At 47.2% G+C, this 14,746-nt stretch overlaps 1 protein-coding gene across 1 annotated transcript in view; it reads right to left on the bottom strand.

Moving 5' to 3' along the window:
• Window positions 1–14,746, bottom strand: part of FAM194C (family with sequence similarity 149 member C) — a 78,527-nt gene that overhangs the window by 26,457 nt on the left and 37,324 nt on the right. Inside the window, 5 exon segments of the mRNA XM_087431556.1 lie at window positions 132–396; window positions 1,768–1,872; window positions 7,590–7,740; window positions 13,484–13,604; window positions 14,387–14,539. Of these exon segments, the coding sequence (XP_087287682.1) occupies window positions 132–396; window positions 1,768–1,872; window positions 7,590–7,740; window positions 13,484–13,604; window positions 14,387–14,539 (795 nt within the window).

Below are 14,746 nucleotides of genomic sequence, written 5' to 3'. Positions count from 1 at the left end.
CTCTTTCCCCACCCCTAGAATTTCGGCTCCAAGAGGGAGAGGCCTCAGCTGTTTTGGTCACCATTGGGTGTCTACTCCCCATTACAGAGTCTGACATGGGGAAGCTGGAAGAAATGAAGGGGCAAGCCCACCTGTGTGTGACCGCGGCTTTGGCTTCAATCTTGGTCTTCCTTTCAGTGGGCCTCACAAGAGCAGACTCAGGCTCTTCCCTCAAAGCCGAGGCTTTGCGTTGGGTTGAACAAGATTTTAATAAAAGGGCTTCTGAGGGTAAACTTAGCTTGGCGCCCTGCTTGAGAAAGGGCCCCGATTTTGTCCTGGGTCGGCTGATTTCTGTCTTTCCCTTTACACTATATTCGATGGTTAACAGGCTTGTTAACAGAAGACACTGCTGTCACCCTACCTCATGGCCTGGCCTTCCCTGCCTTGCTGTGAGGCTCTGCACATTGGCCCCCCTTCTGCTCATCTCCCTCTCCACTCCTGGACTTGTTCAGATTTTCCTGCCAGGCTGCCTCCCCTCTGTTATCTGGCACAGTGCTCCAACCCTAGTACAGTTAGTGATCAGTAAATGCTACCTGAATGTAAGAACAAGTCAATCTCATTTCTATTCATTCCTCAAGACCCAGCTTAGATTCCTCCTCTCCCAAAAGGCCTGTGTTTCATTCAGTTTTGTGTCCTCCATAGCACTCAATGTAGAGGCTGGGTACACAATGCATCCATGCTGTTCCTTTCCCTGAGAATGCTGTTCCCTTTGTCTCCAAATTTAAGCCATTTTCATCTACTTTCTTTGTTGTATTTATTTATATTCTTGTTTGGCTTTCCCTACTAGACTAGAAAACTTCTGAGGCCAGGGACCTCTTATTCCTTCATTCACTTACCAAACATTTATTGAATGCTGGGTGCTGGGCATACAGAGATGACCCAAAACAGGGTTTCCTGCCTCTGGGAACTCCTAGTGGGGGTACAGGGGGGATGGGCAAACAAAGAAATACCACACGAGGTAGTAAGATTTATAATTAGAGCACATATAAAGTGCTGTGGGAGCCCAGAGGAGAGTGTGACACTTCCTGCTGGGGGAATCAGGGAAGGCTTCTGGGAAGAAGGGCACAGTTGAACCAAGTCTTCTAGGGATGTGGAGAAACCCCCAGGGAGGCCATGGGGGGAGCACAGCCTCTCCATGCCCAGCCAGGGGGTGGCATGGAGTGGGGATCAATGATCCTTTGTCTCCAGGCCCATCAGCAGTGAGGAAGAAAGCCCAGATATGCGGGGAGGAGGGGGTCCCGAGGCCACCCACACGAGCCCCGGGGGGTGCTCTGTGGGCCTAACAGAGACAGCCTGGTGAGGTGGCTACTTTTTTCTCTTCTGCTGAGATCTTCCACAACAAGGAGAGGAATGGGGGCTGCAAACAGCTGATGGGACAGTACGGGAGACGGAGCTGAAAGGAGACTTAGGTGTGGGGGGAGGGACAGAGAGAGATATGAAAGATGATGAGAGGCCCAGGAAAACAGGACCATCACATGGAGACATTGAAGACACACGGGAGAGCACTCAGACATGGAACTTGGTCAAGGTCGCTGTTATTAGCTGCGTGGCCTCGAGCAAGTCCCTTTAGCACTCTGAGCCTCATCGTCCCATCTACCAACGGGGAAATCATCCTGCCATGCCCACCTCCCTGGGGTGGTCAAGAGCTGTCCTTGGAGGCCACTTGTAGGAGACCCAGGATTTGGGAAGCCATCGGCCAGGCCATCACCCATCTTTCTGTCCCTTTACCCGCTGCCAGAAAGAGAGAATTTATGAACAGAGACACTGTCTTCTGAAACCGCCACTTGATCTCCACCACGGCCTGGCTCAGCCTAGACCCTTCCTCTGTTGATTCTGTGCTTCACCTGGGGAGATGCCAAGGGGAAGGAGGGCATGGTCACCTGCCCTGCCAGGGGCTGTCTGCCCAGCCCAGTGACAACCGGGTCTTGCTCCAGTTTGGAGGCTGTGCTGTCCCTTCCGCCTGGCACACACCTCCCCCCCCTCAGCCCAGCGAATGCCTGCACACCGGCCCAAACTGACGCAAACGTCCCCTCCTTGGGGGTCTTCCCTGATGCTGCTGGGCAGAGCTGTTCCTTGCCTTGGACCCCCATCATGCTCTCTACACAGCCTGAAGACAGAAGTTTGTCCTTGATGAACGAAATGCAGGCATTTGAGCCTGTCTCCCCAGCTAGACTAAGCTCCTAGAGGACTGGGACCGGGTCTCGGTCTCCTCTGTGTCTGAGGGCCTGTCATGCCCTCAGAAGGTGCTCAATAAATGCTTGTTGCATGAACGAATAACTGGACGGACAAAGGCCTCTCCAGAGCCGTTGCTGCCACTCCCCCTCTGTACGCATCCTCCAGAATCGCCTTCATCCCTCCAGCTGCCAGAGAATCTCAGCTGAGAAACCACCCTCAGACAAGGTTACACAGAGTGAGTGACCCCTGTGGGGCACAAGGCCCAGGCCTCCCGCCTCAATTTGGGGTTACTCTGAAGGGCACTCTGGCTCTGGCGCTCCTTGTGGGACGGCAGTTCCTGCAGTTCAACCCCTCCCTCTGTTGGAGCATGTCAATGGTCCTGTAGAACCAGGCTCAGATCCCAGGGTTAACTGCAGTCAAGGTCTGACTTCTCCAGGAAGCCCTCACTCATTTCCCCAGCTAGCACCCATCGCTGCGTGTGCTAAAACTTGAGCGTCGGCCCATTTCTGTCCTTTCTGCCCTGGGTCCTGGTCATTTTTTACTTTATCTCTAAACTTGGTTAGCCCCTTGAAGGCAGGAACCATGCTTTCTCTATCTCCCAGTTAACACAGAGGAGGGGTGAAAAAATGTTTCTTCTGTGGAATTGAAGCCTCAGGTGGAGAGAGAATGGGGTGGATGGTGGACAGATTTTCTAAACAACAATGCAGGTGGCCACGTGTCCTTCCCGGCCCACAGGCAGGACTTCTGTAAAGGACGCCCCAGTTAATCGTGAAGCCTCAACCACCTTCCAACTGTTGGCCCCCGCTGCTGCTTCTGGGCTAATTTTATTTATTTATTTGTATTTTGTACCCAACCTGCTTCCAAAAAGGATTTGAGGCAGCACTCTGAGCTAATAAAGCATTTAAACTGAGGTGTCACCTCCCTTCCACAGTGCTGCCTTGATAGAAATATACAGCGAGGAGCCTGGCCGCAGGACCATAAAAGCTGGGACAGCCATTCTGCGTGTCGCTCTGATGTGTGGCTCCGTCCAGGGTGATGGGTGTCTGGGGAAGCCATTTAACAAGCTTCCCAGTGACAGGGACTTTGAGGGAGGAAGCCACCCTACCCGCCATCCTCAGCTTTCCTAGACTGCCATGAGTGATAACCAGCCCTGAACACAAACACAGGATGACGTGAAGCAGACTGTGCAAGTCCCAGGAGGGGAGCGTGTGAAAGCTGGGTTGGGCCCTTACACATCACTCTATGGATGGGGAAACTGAGGCCCAGAAAGGAAAGAGACTAGCCCAAGGCCCTGTGGCCTCTTCCTAGCCTAGGCTCTCTGCCAGGCCCTACACTCAGCAAATTTTCTCGGGAGCTCCTTGTAGCTCTCATGGTCCAAGACTCTAAAATGAGCCAATTCCCTGAGCCTTGAGAGGCTTAACCTGGCAGCTAACTTTCGGAAATCCTGTTACCTACAATAAATCTGATCTTTCTTAATTTGTTGTTAATCTAGTTAGAAAGTTGTAATATACATTACACCTCCCTGCATTCTCAAACAGAAGGGGTTATGACCTTGATGTTTTTTGGCCAGTCTTCTTGGTCAACATCAACAACTATCATCTAGAATGCAATATTGCGTTCAGAAGCTGTTTTAAAGTATGGGTCTGTTTATCCCTATGCTAAATGTCCCCAAGACAGTTATGCTTTTTGAGTTATGATGTCCTTTTAAAGAAATAACTTTCCAACCTCTACCCACCACACTGTCAGACTGCCTCTGGAAGCTCCCCTTATGGAGACTCCACCTTCTAGACCCGCACTGTCCAGCAGAAATATAATGCAAGCTACATTCATAGTTTTAAACGTTCCTGCAGCCACAATGAAAAACCTCCTTAGGGCTGGCTCCGTGGCTTAGCGGTTAAGTGCGCACGCTCTGCTGCTGGCGGCCCGGGTTCGGATCCCAGGCGTGCACCGACGCGCCGTTTCTCTGGCCATGCTGAGGCCGCGTCCCACATACAGCAACTAGAAGGATGTGCAACTATGATGTACAACTATCTACTGGGGCTTTGGGGAATGCAAATCAAAACAACACTAAGATACCACCTCACGCCCGTTAGAATGGCTATAATCACCAAGACAAAAAACAACAAATGTTGGAGAGGATGTGGAGAAACAGGAACCCTCATATACAGCTGGTGGGAATGCAAATTGGTGCAGCCTCTATGGAAAACGGTATGGAGATTCCTCAAAGAATTAAAAATAGAGATGCCCTATGATCCAGCTATCCCACTACTGGGAATCTATCCAATGAACCTGAAATCAACAATCCAAAGAGGCTTATGCACCCCTATGTTCATTGCAGCATTATTCACCATAGCCAAGAAGTGGAAGCAACCTAAGTGTCCCTCGACTGACGATTGGATTAAGAAAATGTGGTATATATATACAATGGAATACTACTCAGCCATAAAAAAAGACAAAATCGTCCCATTTGCAACAACATGGATGGGCCTGGAGCGTATTATGTTAAGTGAAATAAGCCAGAAAGAGAAAGACAAACACTGTATGATCTCACTCATATGTGGAATATCAACCAACACATGGACAGAGAAAACTGGACTGTGGTTACCAGGGGCAGTGGGGGTGGGGGGTGGGCACAAGGGGTGAAGGGAGTCATATATATGGTGATGGACAAACAAAAATGTACAACCCAAAATTTCACAATGTTAGAAACCATTAAAACATCAATTAAAAAAAAAAAACCAACCTCCTTAAAAGGTGGAATTAATTCTAATAACGTTTATCTAACCCAATATATCAAAATATGATTATTTCAACATAGAATCAAAATAAACGATTAATGGGAAATTTTACATCCTCTTTTCTACTGAGTCTTTGAACTGCAGTATGTATTTTCACTTTCTGCCCTCTCCATTCCGACTTGTCACAATACAAGTGCTCAATGGCCATTTGCGACTTGTGGCTACCACACTGGACAGCACAGCTCTGCGCTTCTAGCTCTAGCTTGCTAAGGTTGCGTTTAGGTAAGAAAAAATAAAACTTGAATTACTGAGGGGCTTTCCTAGGCCTAGAGGGCAGGTTTGGTACAGGGACTCAGAGCAGTTTCTCTTGGCTGTTCACGAGGGTCTTTAATTGCTTATGTCCTGATTCTTAGCTGTGTTCCAAACTTCAGCGATGACAGATTAGAGGCTGCCAAGAAAATACAGCATTACTGCAATTTTATGGGAACAAATAATTTTCTAATATTGATTGCCTTTGATAAGAAAAGTAAACACATTTTTTTACACAGTCTGAAAAAGGTTTTTAAGACACATAGACATGTGACCTCCTACATACTTAGTCACTTAACAATGGCTTATAGAGCAAGAGTATGGAACCAAATGGACAGGATGGACTCATCAAGAAGTGTGATCATTCAGCTCAGCCCAGATGGGCTCAAAATCCTGGGATGATTTTGCTCTTTGAAGTAATGAGTGAGTGCAGGCTGACGTCACAGGCATCTGGGTGTCCTGGGTGCTCCTAAGAGACCCCTTTCACAAACACTCTCTGTCCCTGCAGCCCAGCAGCCCCCACAGTGCCCTCTCTGGTGCACCACACCAATCTAGCTGGATTACAACTGGTGCTGATGCTTTTGCCCCTTCCACGAGACTGAGAGTACTTCAGAGACTACAGGGAGAGACTTCTTTCATTTCTACATCCCCAGCAGCCATCTTGGCACACTGCAGGTGCTAATACATGTTTATTGAATTAGTTAATGAATTAATGAAGTTGAAATGCTGCTGAAATGAAAATGTGGTGGAAAAAACAGGTGCAATGCTTTCCTCCAGGAGAAACAAAGGTGTTCTCTGGGTCTTGTTCAGATAACTCGGATCCCTAACAAATGCCTGTCGCCCGTGTCCCTCTGTAAAGTGAGGACGTTGGGCTGACTGCTCCTTAGGGGAGCTCTGTGAGTCTGTGAACCTGTGGCATGTGGCGGCAAATGCTCCCTCGGCACGAGAGCCTCTTGCTCAGGACGACCATATAATTGATCATCAAAACCGGGACACTTTTGAGAGCAAAAAGGGATGCTGTTAACAATTCCTCCAGGCTGACAGCTATACACCAGAACTGGCCCTGGGCAAACTAGGAGGTGTGGTCCCCCTGCTCCTACTTCATGGAGCCTTCTAGAGTGAGCCAATCCCAGCCAAGCACCCTGTGTGCAGTGCAAGTGGCCTACTCCATCCATGAGGCCTTGGTCACCCCAGTTTCATGGTGTATGTTAACTGCTCTCTTCTAGACTATAAACTCCTCAAAGATCAGGGACTGTGTCCCCTTCATCCTCTCCATCTCTCTCCATGATGCTGAGTCGAGACCAGGCATACAGTAGGATCCAGTGAACGGAAGAATTGAGTTCCCAGTCCCCACAGTTTTCTCACCTGCCCAACAAATATTTAGTAAGGACTTAATTAGAAGCAGTCTTTGTGGTGTGCCTGGGGCAACAGACATCAGTAGGAATCACAGGGAATTCCCAATTTGGTGGAGAAGACTGGCTTGTAAGTAAATTAGTGCTAGAACAGAGGTGAGTCATGGCTGGGAGCACCGAGCAGAGGGAGAGGTGGCCTCTACCCAGGATGGGAAAGGGGGTGGTGGGAGGGTCGTCAACACCCATTGGTAGTTATTCTGTCCAGTATCATCTCTCCCTCTTCTGGTGACAGCACTATGATTTTCCTTTGGGAAAACACTCCTGCCTCATCCTTTGCCCAGCTGGTACACCTGGGGCTGATTGTACCTGCTCGCTTCCAGGAAGGACATGACACTCAGCCTCACCAGTGAGAGCAACACACTCTCCTAGCTACAGGAAACATTTCAAGCAGGTGCAGCCAACAGAGTCAATGATGTTGGTGTTGGCACTTCTACTGTAACACTCAGGAAAGAGAAGCCCTCTTTCTCCTGGGGAAACCAAAGCTGGTAGAATAATGTGCTCAGAGATGCTCATGACCATCTTGTCAGCCTAAGGAGAGAAACTCCCCGAGAATAAAGTCAACAAAGAGCAAAGCAGAGCCAAGAGATGGGAAGATGTGATGGAATCATTTGAGGGCCTGGATCCAGTCATGCCGGAAGCTGCCTATTGACAGACTTTTCAGTGTACTGAGCCAATACAGACTCTTTTCATGCTTAAGCCAGTCTGCATTGGATTCTGGCACAACTGAAAGACTACTCATGGATAGAAGTTTCACAGAGAAGGTGGTGCTAAGGTCAGACAGTGAATGATGAGTAGGAATCCATTAGGCAGAGAAAGAGGCAGGGCCTTGCATGAGGTGGGAAGGTAAGAGGAGCAAAGGCATTGAGATGTGGAGTGGAAACCCACATTGAGATGCCCAGGGGTCAGGCATGGGTGCCTGATCTGCTCTGCTGTACCTTTTTATAATGTGGTATCCTGTGGGGACAGTTGTTGGCGGACACACTTAGTATAACTCTTTCCTTCGTGGAGGTGAAGGTAACCATGATGGAATCCTGCCCCAGCACCGTTAGCTTCATTTGCTCATTCACCTGCAGGTGAAGAAACCAGTAATCAGCGGACGCCTGTTTCTATTGTCTCACCCACCCCTTCCTGATCCACCACAAAGAACAAAACCTTTCTGGGTTCGGGGCTTGGCTTTCCACTTCTTATGTTGGAATTTAGCTTTCATGGAGAAAACAGAAGAATTCCAGTCTCTCTTTGGGGGATTAGCAGAAAAAAGTAACTGATGCCTTCTTACCCCTGCCCCATCCCTTTCCAACCCAAGCTAGGAACCAACTGTGAAAGAGATCCAGGAGTCTGGCGGGTGAATCAGCTTCAGTTCTGGGAGAGCTGGACGGAGAGGCAACCTGGATCATAAGCCAACACTATCCCTGAATCAGATGATGTGTCCACCCAGGCACCAGGTCTGACTATGAGCCTTGCTCTACAGGCCACAGAACTGCCTTGGGAAGCTGACCACATGGCAGGGGGTTCCAGAACACACCCCTCTGCAGATGGGTGGGCAGATGGCAAAAGGGAACGCAGCAGGGGCCAAGCCACACATGTTCAGTCTCCTCCCATACAGTCACCAAATCGTCACTACTCTTTCACTACTCTTCCTCTGAGGAGGGCCCAAAGGAGCCACCTTTTGTTACCACTTCAAAAGGGTGGGGATTTCCTATGTAGCAGCCCCAGATAGGAACATGGAGATGGCGAGATGCCCTTGTAGCAACTCATTCTGTACTGAGAACTGTGTGGTCTAGGGGTAAGTCCCAGTTCTTTCTCCTGTTAGCAAGCCATTGAGACTCTCTGAAGCTCAAGTTCTTCAATATGAAATAGTTGAAAGGCTAGTATTAGGGTCAAATGAGATCAATACTATGGAAGTGGCTTTGAAGCCATAAAGGCCCATACCAAACATGAGCAGATATTGTCAGGACGTGGCAGAGCAACTCACACATAAGGCCCCTGGGTGGTTCATGTGTGTAGAGAGTTATTTATGCACAGTGGCCCTACTCAAGGGCCTAGGAGTCTACAGCCCTACACTGCTGCGTGGCATTCTTCCTTCTGTCTTCAAAATCCCTGGCCATACACGCACCCCGGGACTCCTCTGAACTAAGAAGACACTCTCCATTCTGCTCTCTCCATTTCTTTCTACTACCCCACTTGCTGGCCCAAAGATCAACACTCAGCTTCCTCACCACTGAGCCCCTTCCTTACATTCTACAGTCTGGAAGCTTGTCCCCTCCAGCACCCTGAAAACATCTGATCCATAACTGTCTTCTTGCCAAGTTTTTTGACATCTTCACAACTTGTAGATCACTCTCACTTAAGAGAAACCCTACCCTCTCCAGTTCTCCTTCTAGAGAGGGTAGTATAGAGGTTGGGAGCTCAAGTCCTGCAGTTGGACAGGGTTCAAATCCCAGTGTTGCCACTTATCAGTTGGGCAATTTTAGGCAAGTTAATTAGCTTCTCTGAGCCTGGGGACAGGAATAGAATCCTTCTCCTAGGGTGTTGAGCAGATTTCATGGGATAAATCATGCCAAGGGCTTAGCATGGTGCAGCTATTTTTATTATCCCTGCTCCCTGGGTGGTTTCTCTTCCCCTCCCCACTGCCCAAAATAACAGTGCTCTACAAAGTCAGTCACTGCTCATCTTCTTGGGAGCTCATGAGCCAGCCCAGTCACATATATCCATCATCTCAATCTCTCATCCTAGGTGAGGATTATGTCACAACAGCCCAGAGAGATATGGCCACTGTGCCCAATCAGCATGTGTAAAACCACATTGATCTCCGACCCTCTCAGAAACTTCTCTATGTCTATTCAGACACACATTCCATTGAGGAGTCATTTATAATTCCCTTCTCCTCTCATTTATCTGCTATAGCCCATGCCTGAATGCCATCGAATTCTTTTACTGAAAAGGCTCCTTTAAAAAATATTGTTACCACCCTTCATCATGTGAGGTCTGGCTAGTAACTCCCTAGCTATTCTTTCTACTAGCCCATCCACTGATCTTTCCCTCTCTAGTTGACCTTCCACACAAATGCTGGACCAAGCACGCCAGCCCCCAGCTTAAAAACTAACCAGCTAGTTATGCTTCCAACATAGCTGAGTCAGCTCCTAACAGGCTGACCCTCCCACAGAACTTGAAAAAAAAAAAAAACCCAAAGGCTCTGAAGAGTAAACCAAAGCAGGCAGATTTTGAAAAGTCAAAACTTAAAAGACAGGACCAGCATGGGAAGAGTTTCCATTTTACAGCTTTAGCCTGAATGCAGGCCATAGCCATGGGCAAAATACCACCACCTTTCTAGCTCAAAGAACTGAAGGACACAACCTAGGGCAACTCTAATTACAGAAAAGTAAGGAGAGAATTCCAGAAGGGACAGAGCCAGAGAAATAGAGCTCCAAATTCTATGTATAAACTGTCCACATCTCTGCCTGATCCTTGAACCATGCATGAGCAGGGCAAATTCAAGACAGCTTACAGCTGGGAAAACAAAAAAATGGAAGTGAGATTTGAGCTGCTGCCCACTGCAGGTGAGACAAAGTTTGTGGTGTGAATCTAATCAAGTTCATTGCCTGTTAAAACATAACTATCAACACTCTTCAGAGTAATACATCAGAATTCAGAGACTCCACAACATAACAGTCACATTGTCAGCAATCTAAAATTACTCAACACGTGAAGAACCAGTGACGTGTGAGCCGTTCTCAAGGCAACAGATATCCATTCCCGTCTGATACGTTCCAGATGTTGAAATTATCAGACAAGGAATTTAAAGCAGCTAATTTAACCATACTTGATGAGGCAAAGGAAAATATACTTGTAATGAATGAAAAAATAGGAAACCTCAGCAGAGAAACAGAAAATATAAAAAGAACTAAATGGAAATTCTAGAACTAAAAATATATATTTGAAATAAAAAAATTTCACAGAATTAGCATAATACCAGAATGGAGATGACAGAATGACGTCAGTGAACTTGGAGACAGATCCACAGAAATTATCCTATCTGAGAAGAGAAAACATTTGAACACAAAAAAAAGAACAGAGCCTCAGGGACCTTTGGGGTAATACTAAAAGCCTTTAAATGCATGTAATTGGAGTCTCAGGAGAAAAGGACAGAAATTGGAGCACTTTTTTATCTCTAAAATAATGGCAGAAGACTTATCAAATTTGGTAAAAGGCATGAATTTAAAGATTCAAGAAGCTCAGGAAACCCCTAACAGAATAAATATGAAGACTACCACACCCAGACACATCATAGTCAAACTTAGAAAACCAAGGAAAAGAGAAAATCTTGAAAGCAGCTAAAGAAAACAAACAATGGTTTGAATAACTACAGACTCCTCATCATACACCATGGAAGACAGACACAGTGGAACAACATCTTTAAAATGTTGGAAGAAAAAAAACCCAGAAAAGCAGTCAACTCAGAATTCCACATCCAGCAAAAGCATCCTTTCATAAAGACATTTTTCACACGGAAGAAACAAGAGAATTTGCTGCCAGCAGATCTGCACTTCAAGAAATGCTAAAGGAAGTTCTTCAGGCTGAAGAGAAATGATACAGAGGGAAATTTTGATTTTCAGAGAGGAAGGAAAAACACTGGAAATGGTAAATATCTGGGTAAAAACAAACTGGCCACTGCAGCCTCCAAGACAACATGCAAACGCCTCAGCCTGACACCCAACACCTCTCACCCCCTCCCCAGAACACGTACACCTCCTGCTCCCCTTCCTTCACAAGAAGCACTTGTGAACTTGTAAAGAAGACACACTGAGTCTCAACTCCAAGCCTTTAGAGATGCTACTCCCTCTACCTCTGAATCACATGCACACACACTGATGTTCCAACTCAAGGGTCACCTTGTCTTCCAGGCCACTCCTGGCTGCACCAGCCCCTGCTGTGCATTTACGTATGCAGCTCCAGGCAACAGAACAATGAACTAAAACACTTGAGTGATGTCAAAGCACCTTCACCACTATTATTTCATTTAGTTTTCACAAAGCAGCAGGAGGCAGGAGGGCAGGTCTGGTGACCCACCTTGCATTGATGAGACTCAAAGTCATTTTCACAAAGCTGCACCGCCAGAGTCTAGCAAAGCTTGCACAAGTACTTGGCTCCTCAGACTCTCATCCCAGTTCTTTGTCCACTTGGCCACACTGACACATAACATATCATGCCTGCCTGCAACCGATTCATAATATTCTTGGATTGTAAACTTTTCATACAGCTACAAAAAGTTTTATATTAAGACAACTCAACACACCCCTAGATTGATTGGGCGTCTTGGACCTAGCCAAGAATCAGAAATCTTTGTGAAAACTACAGAAAGCTCAAACTCATAACAGACCAACTGAGTCAGAATCTCTCTGGGGCTGAGCCTGAGGATCTGCACTTTTTTAAAGTCCCATAGGTGATTCTGATATGTGACCAGAGCTGAGAATCTCTGCATTGCATGACTAATTGTCAAATAACTAACCCAGACTGTGGGCTCTGTGAGAAGAGAGAAATGGATGTGGGCTGGGGTTCCACGAAGGAGGGGAAATCTGAGCAGGGCTATGAAGGAGGGAAAATGTGGATTGGCAGCGAGAGGAGGGGACGTATTTCAGGCCAAGGAGATAGGAAAGGTAAGACATGTTTAAGGGATTGAATGGTTCTGAGCAGAAGTGTGATCTATAGAAACTGGGATATAAGAATGATAATCCAGTGGCCAATGTAGAGGATGAACAAGAAGGGCAGGAGACATGAGGCTAGGGGTAGGGTGCCTGAGCCCCACCATGCACTCCAAGAGTGCTTCTGTCCATGACGTTAGCTTGGGGCTCTTAATCTCAGGCCACCTTAAGTGGATTCTATGTTCTGTGATCTTTCTCTGAACCCCAACCCTATGAGCTTGTACCTCTTTCATGGCCTTATCTTTCTCTACCCTACATTCTTATTACTCCCTGGGACTTTTGAGTCCCTTGAGGGGCCTTTCTTATCTTTCTATCCCCTAGATTGGTGATTCTCAATCAGGGGCAATTTTGCCCCCAGAGGACATTTGGCAATGTCTGCAGATATTTTTGTTGTCACAACTGGGGGAGGGGGTACTACTGGCATCTAGTGGGATGCTGCTAAATATCCTACAATGCAAAGTTATAACAAAGAATTACCCATCTCCAAATGTCAGTATTGCCAAGGATGAGAAACTCTGCCTTAGATAAAGTGACAAGCACACCTAATTACTTTATTAGTAAATTAAATGTATTAAGTTACTATTTAATATTAGTAATTCAACATTGATTTAATATTTAATAAGTCTTTGATGAATGGCTGTCTGAAAAACCAAATGAATGAGAAAAGGGTTTGTGTCTATCAGCCACCTTTGACTCCCAGATTTTTTTATTTAACAGATAATTAAAGTTATAAAAACAAAAACTGGGCAGACCAACATAGAATTTTCTTATTGCCACATAAAGACGTTAAAAATAAAACTATCAACTACTATAACAGTTACTTTCTAAAAGAAAGGACATTTTAACTATCAAAATGTAATAATAATAATAAAATAGGAAGGCTATCACCAAGAAAGGTCAGTACAGCAGCCAACAGTTGCTGTAGGCTGGTGAACAGTTCACTTCAGTCAACCCTGGACCACCACCACCCACCAACTTGGGAACATCCAAGTGAGAACACAAGTTCCTCGGGGGGGAGGGCTCCTGTCTCACAGGCAGCTCTCCAGCTCTTAATGCTGGGCAGCCTGGGAAAGGCTGCTGAGGCCACCCCACCTGTGCTGCCCACCCATACCTTATATTCCAGGGAGAGCAAAGTCTCTGTCTTGGAGGTCTAGCTCCACTTGTGGACTACACAGCCCTTGTAGTCGTAGGTGGTCCCACCTTCTGCATCCAAGACCAAGACAAATGGGCAGCTGGGAGAGAGACAGAGGTGAGGATCTGCCACCAGGCCCCTGAAGGCAGCCCACCTCACCTCAGGCCACAGGCAGGCAGGGCCTTGAGACTCAGTCCCAGGCTGGAGGAACCATGAAGTCCTGCAGGCAGCCTCACTTCCTCCATCTAATATAGCCTGAGGCCCCTTCACCTGGTGACACTACTAGGGAGTCTGTCAGGAAGGGCGGGTCTGAGGGAGATGACAGAGGCTCAGGCCAAACCCAACAGGGGAAGAAATGGATCGTGTGCCCTGGTGCCCAGGAGCCTGAGCATATAAGATCTCAGGCACAAAAATGGGAACTAGAACATCTGTAACATGCGAGTAAGTCATTCCTTCCGAGAACATTACCTTATGAAAGGCCAGACAAAAATCAACTTTTTGTTGACAAGAATAAGGGCTTCTCTTAAAAGACCCCACGGAAGTGGTGCCCAAGGCCTCTCCTTCACTCTCTCCTGGTATAAAACACTTTTCTCCACCAAAGAATTCTTCCATGAGTCCAGCCAACAATTAAGATCTTAGTGCTCTGGGAGCAGGACTTGGGGAGTTGCCCCTCTCATTGCCTATGACATGGATCCAGGAAGTGAGGGCCAGGCCTCAAAGTACCCACATCCCTGCAGGCCTGGCCTCACCCCTGCCTCACTGCCTTCCTAGACCTCTGGACACTGTTGGCCTCTCCTTTTCCCAGAGACTGTCACTTCAGTGCCCCCCTTTGTTACCCCCAGAGATACTTCCACAGGGGAAAGATTCCCCCAACCCACTCACCAGTCCTTCACGTTGTAGTTAACCTAGCCCTGGCTTTCAGCATTGAACAGAGCCAGGAAGGAGAAGTTGGGTGTGTCATCAAAGAGGTAGGTGATGGTTCTCCCTTTGCAGCATGTAGGGATCTGACACATGGTGATCTTTCCGGAGGGATAGCTGGCAGAAATGGTCAAGTAGAACTAACAGAAAATTCTCCAGGTTCTGCTTTCAGGTGCCCTATGGAAAGCAAGTCTATATGTCGAAGTGTTAGCTATTTGGTGCATCATTCCCAGTCTTCAAAGACCCTCCCTGCACTTTGCATAAGTAACAATTAAATGACTATAGAACCCAACCATGCCCTGGGTGCTTTCCTGTATCTTCTTT

The sequence above is a fragment of the Ceratotherium simum genome, chromosome 5, assembly GCF_057802395.1.
Source record: "Ceratotherium simum simum isolate JZ-2026a chromosome 5, ASM5780239v1, whole genome shotgun sequence".
In the NCBI taxonomy this organism is placed as follows: domain Eukaryota; kingdom Metazoa; phylum Chordata; class Mammalia; order Perissodactyla; family Rhinocerotidae; genus Ceratotherium; species Ceratotherium simum.
This window is presented reverse-complemented; position numbering and strand designations above follow the sequence as displayed.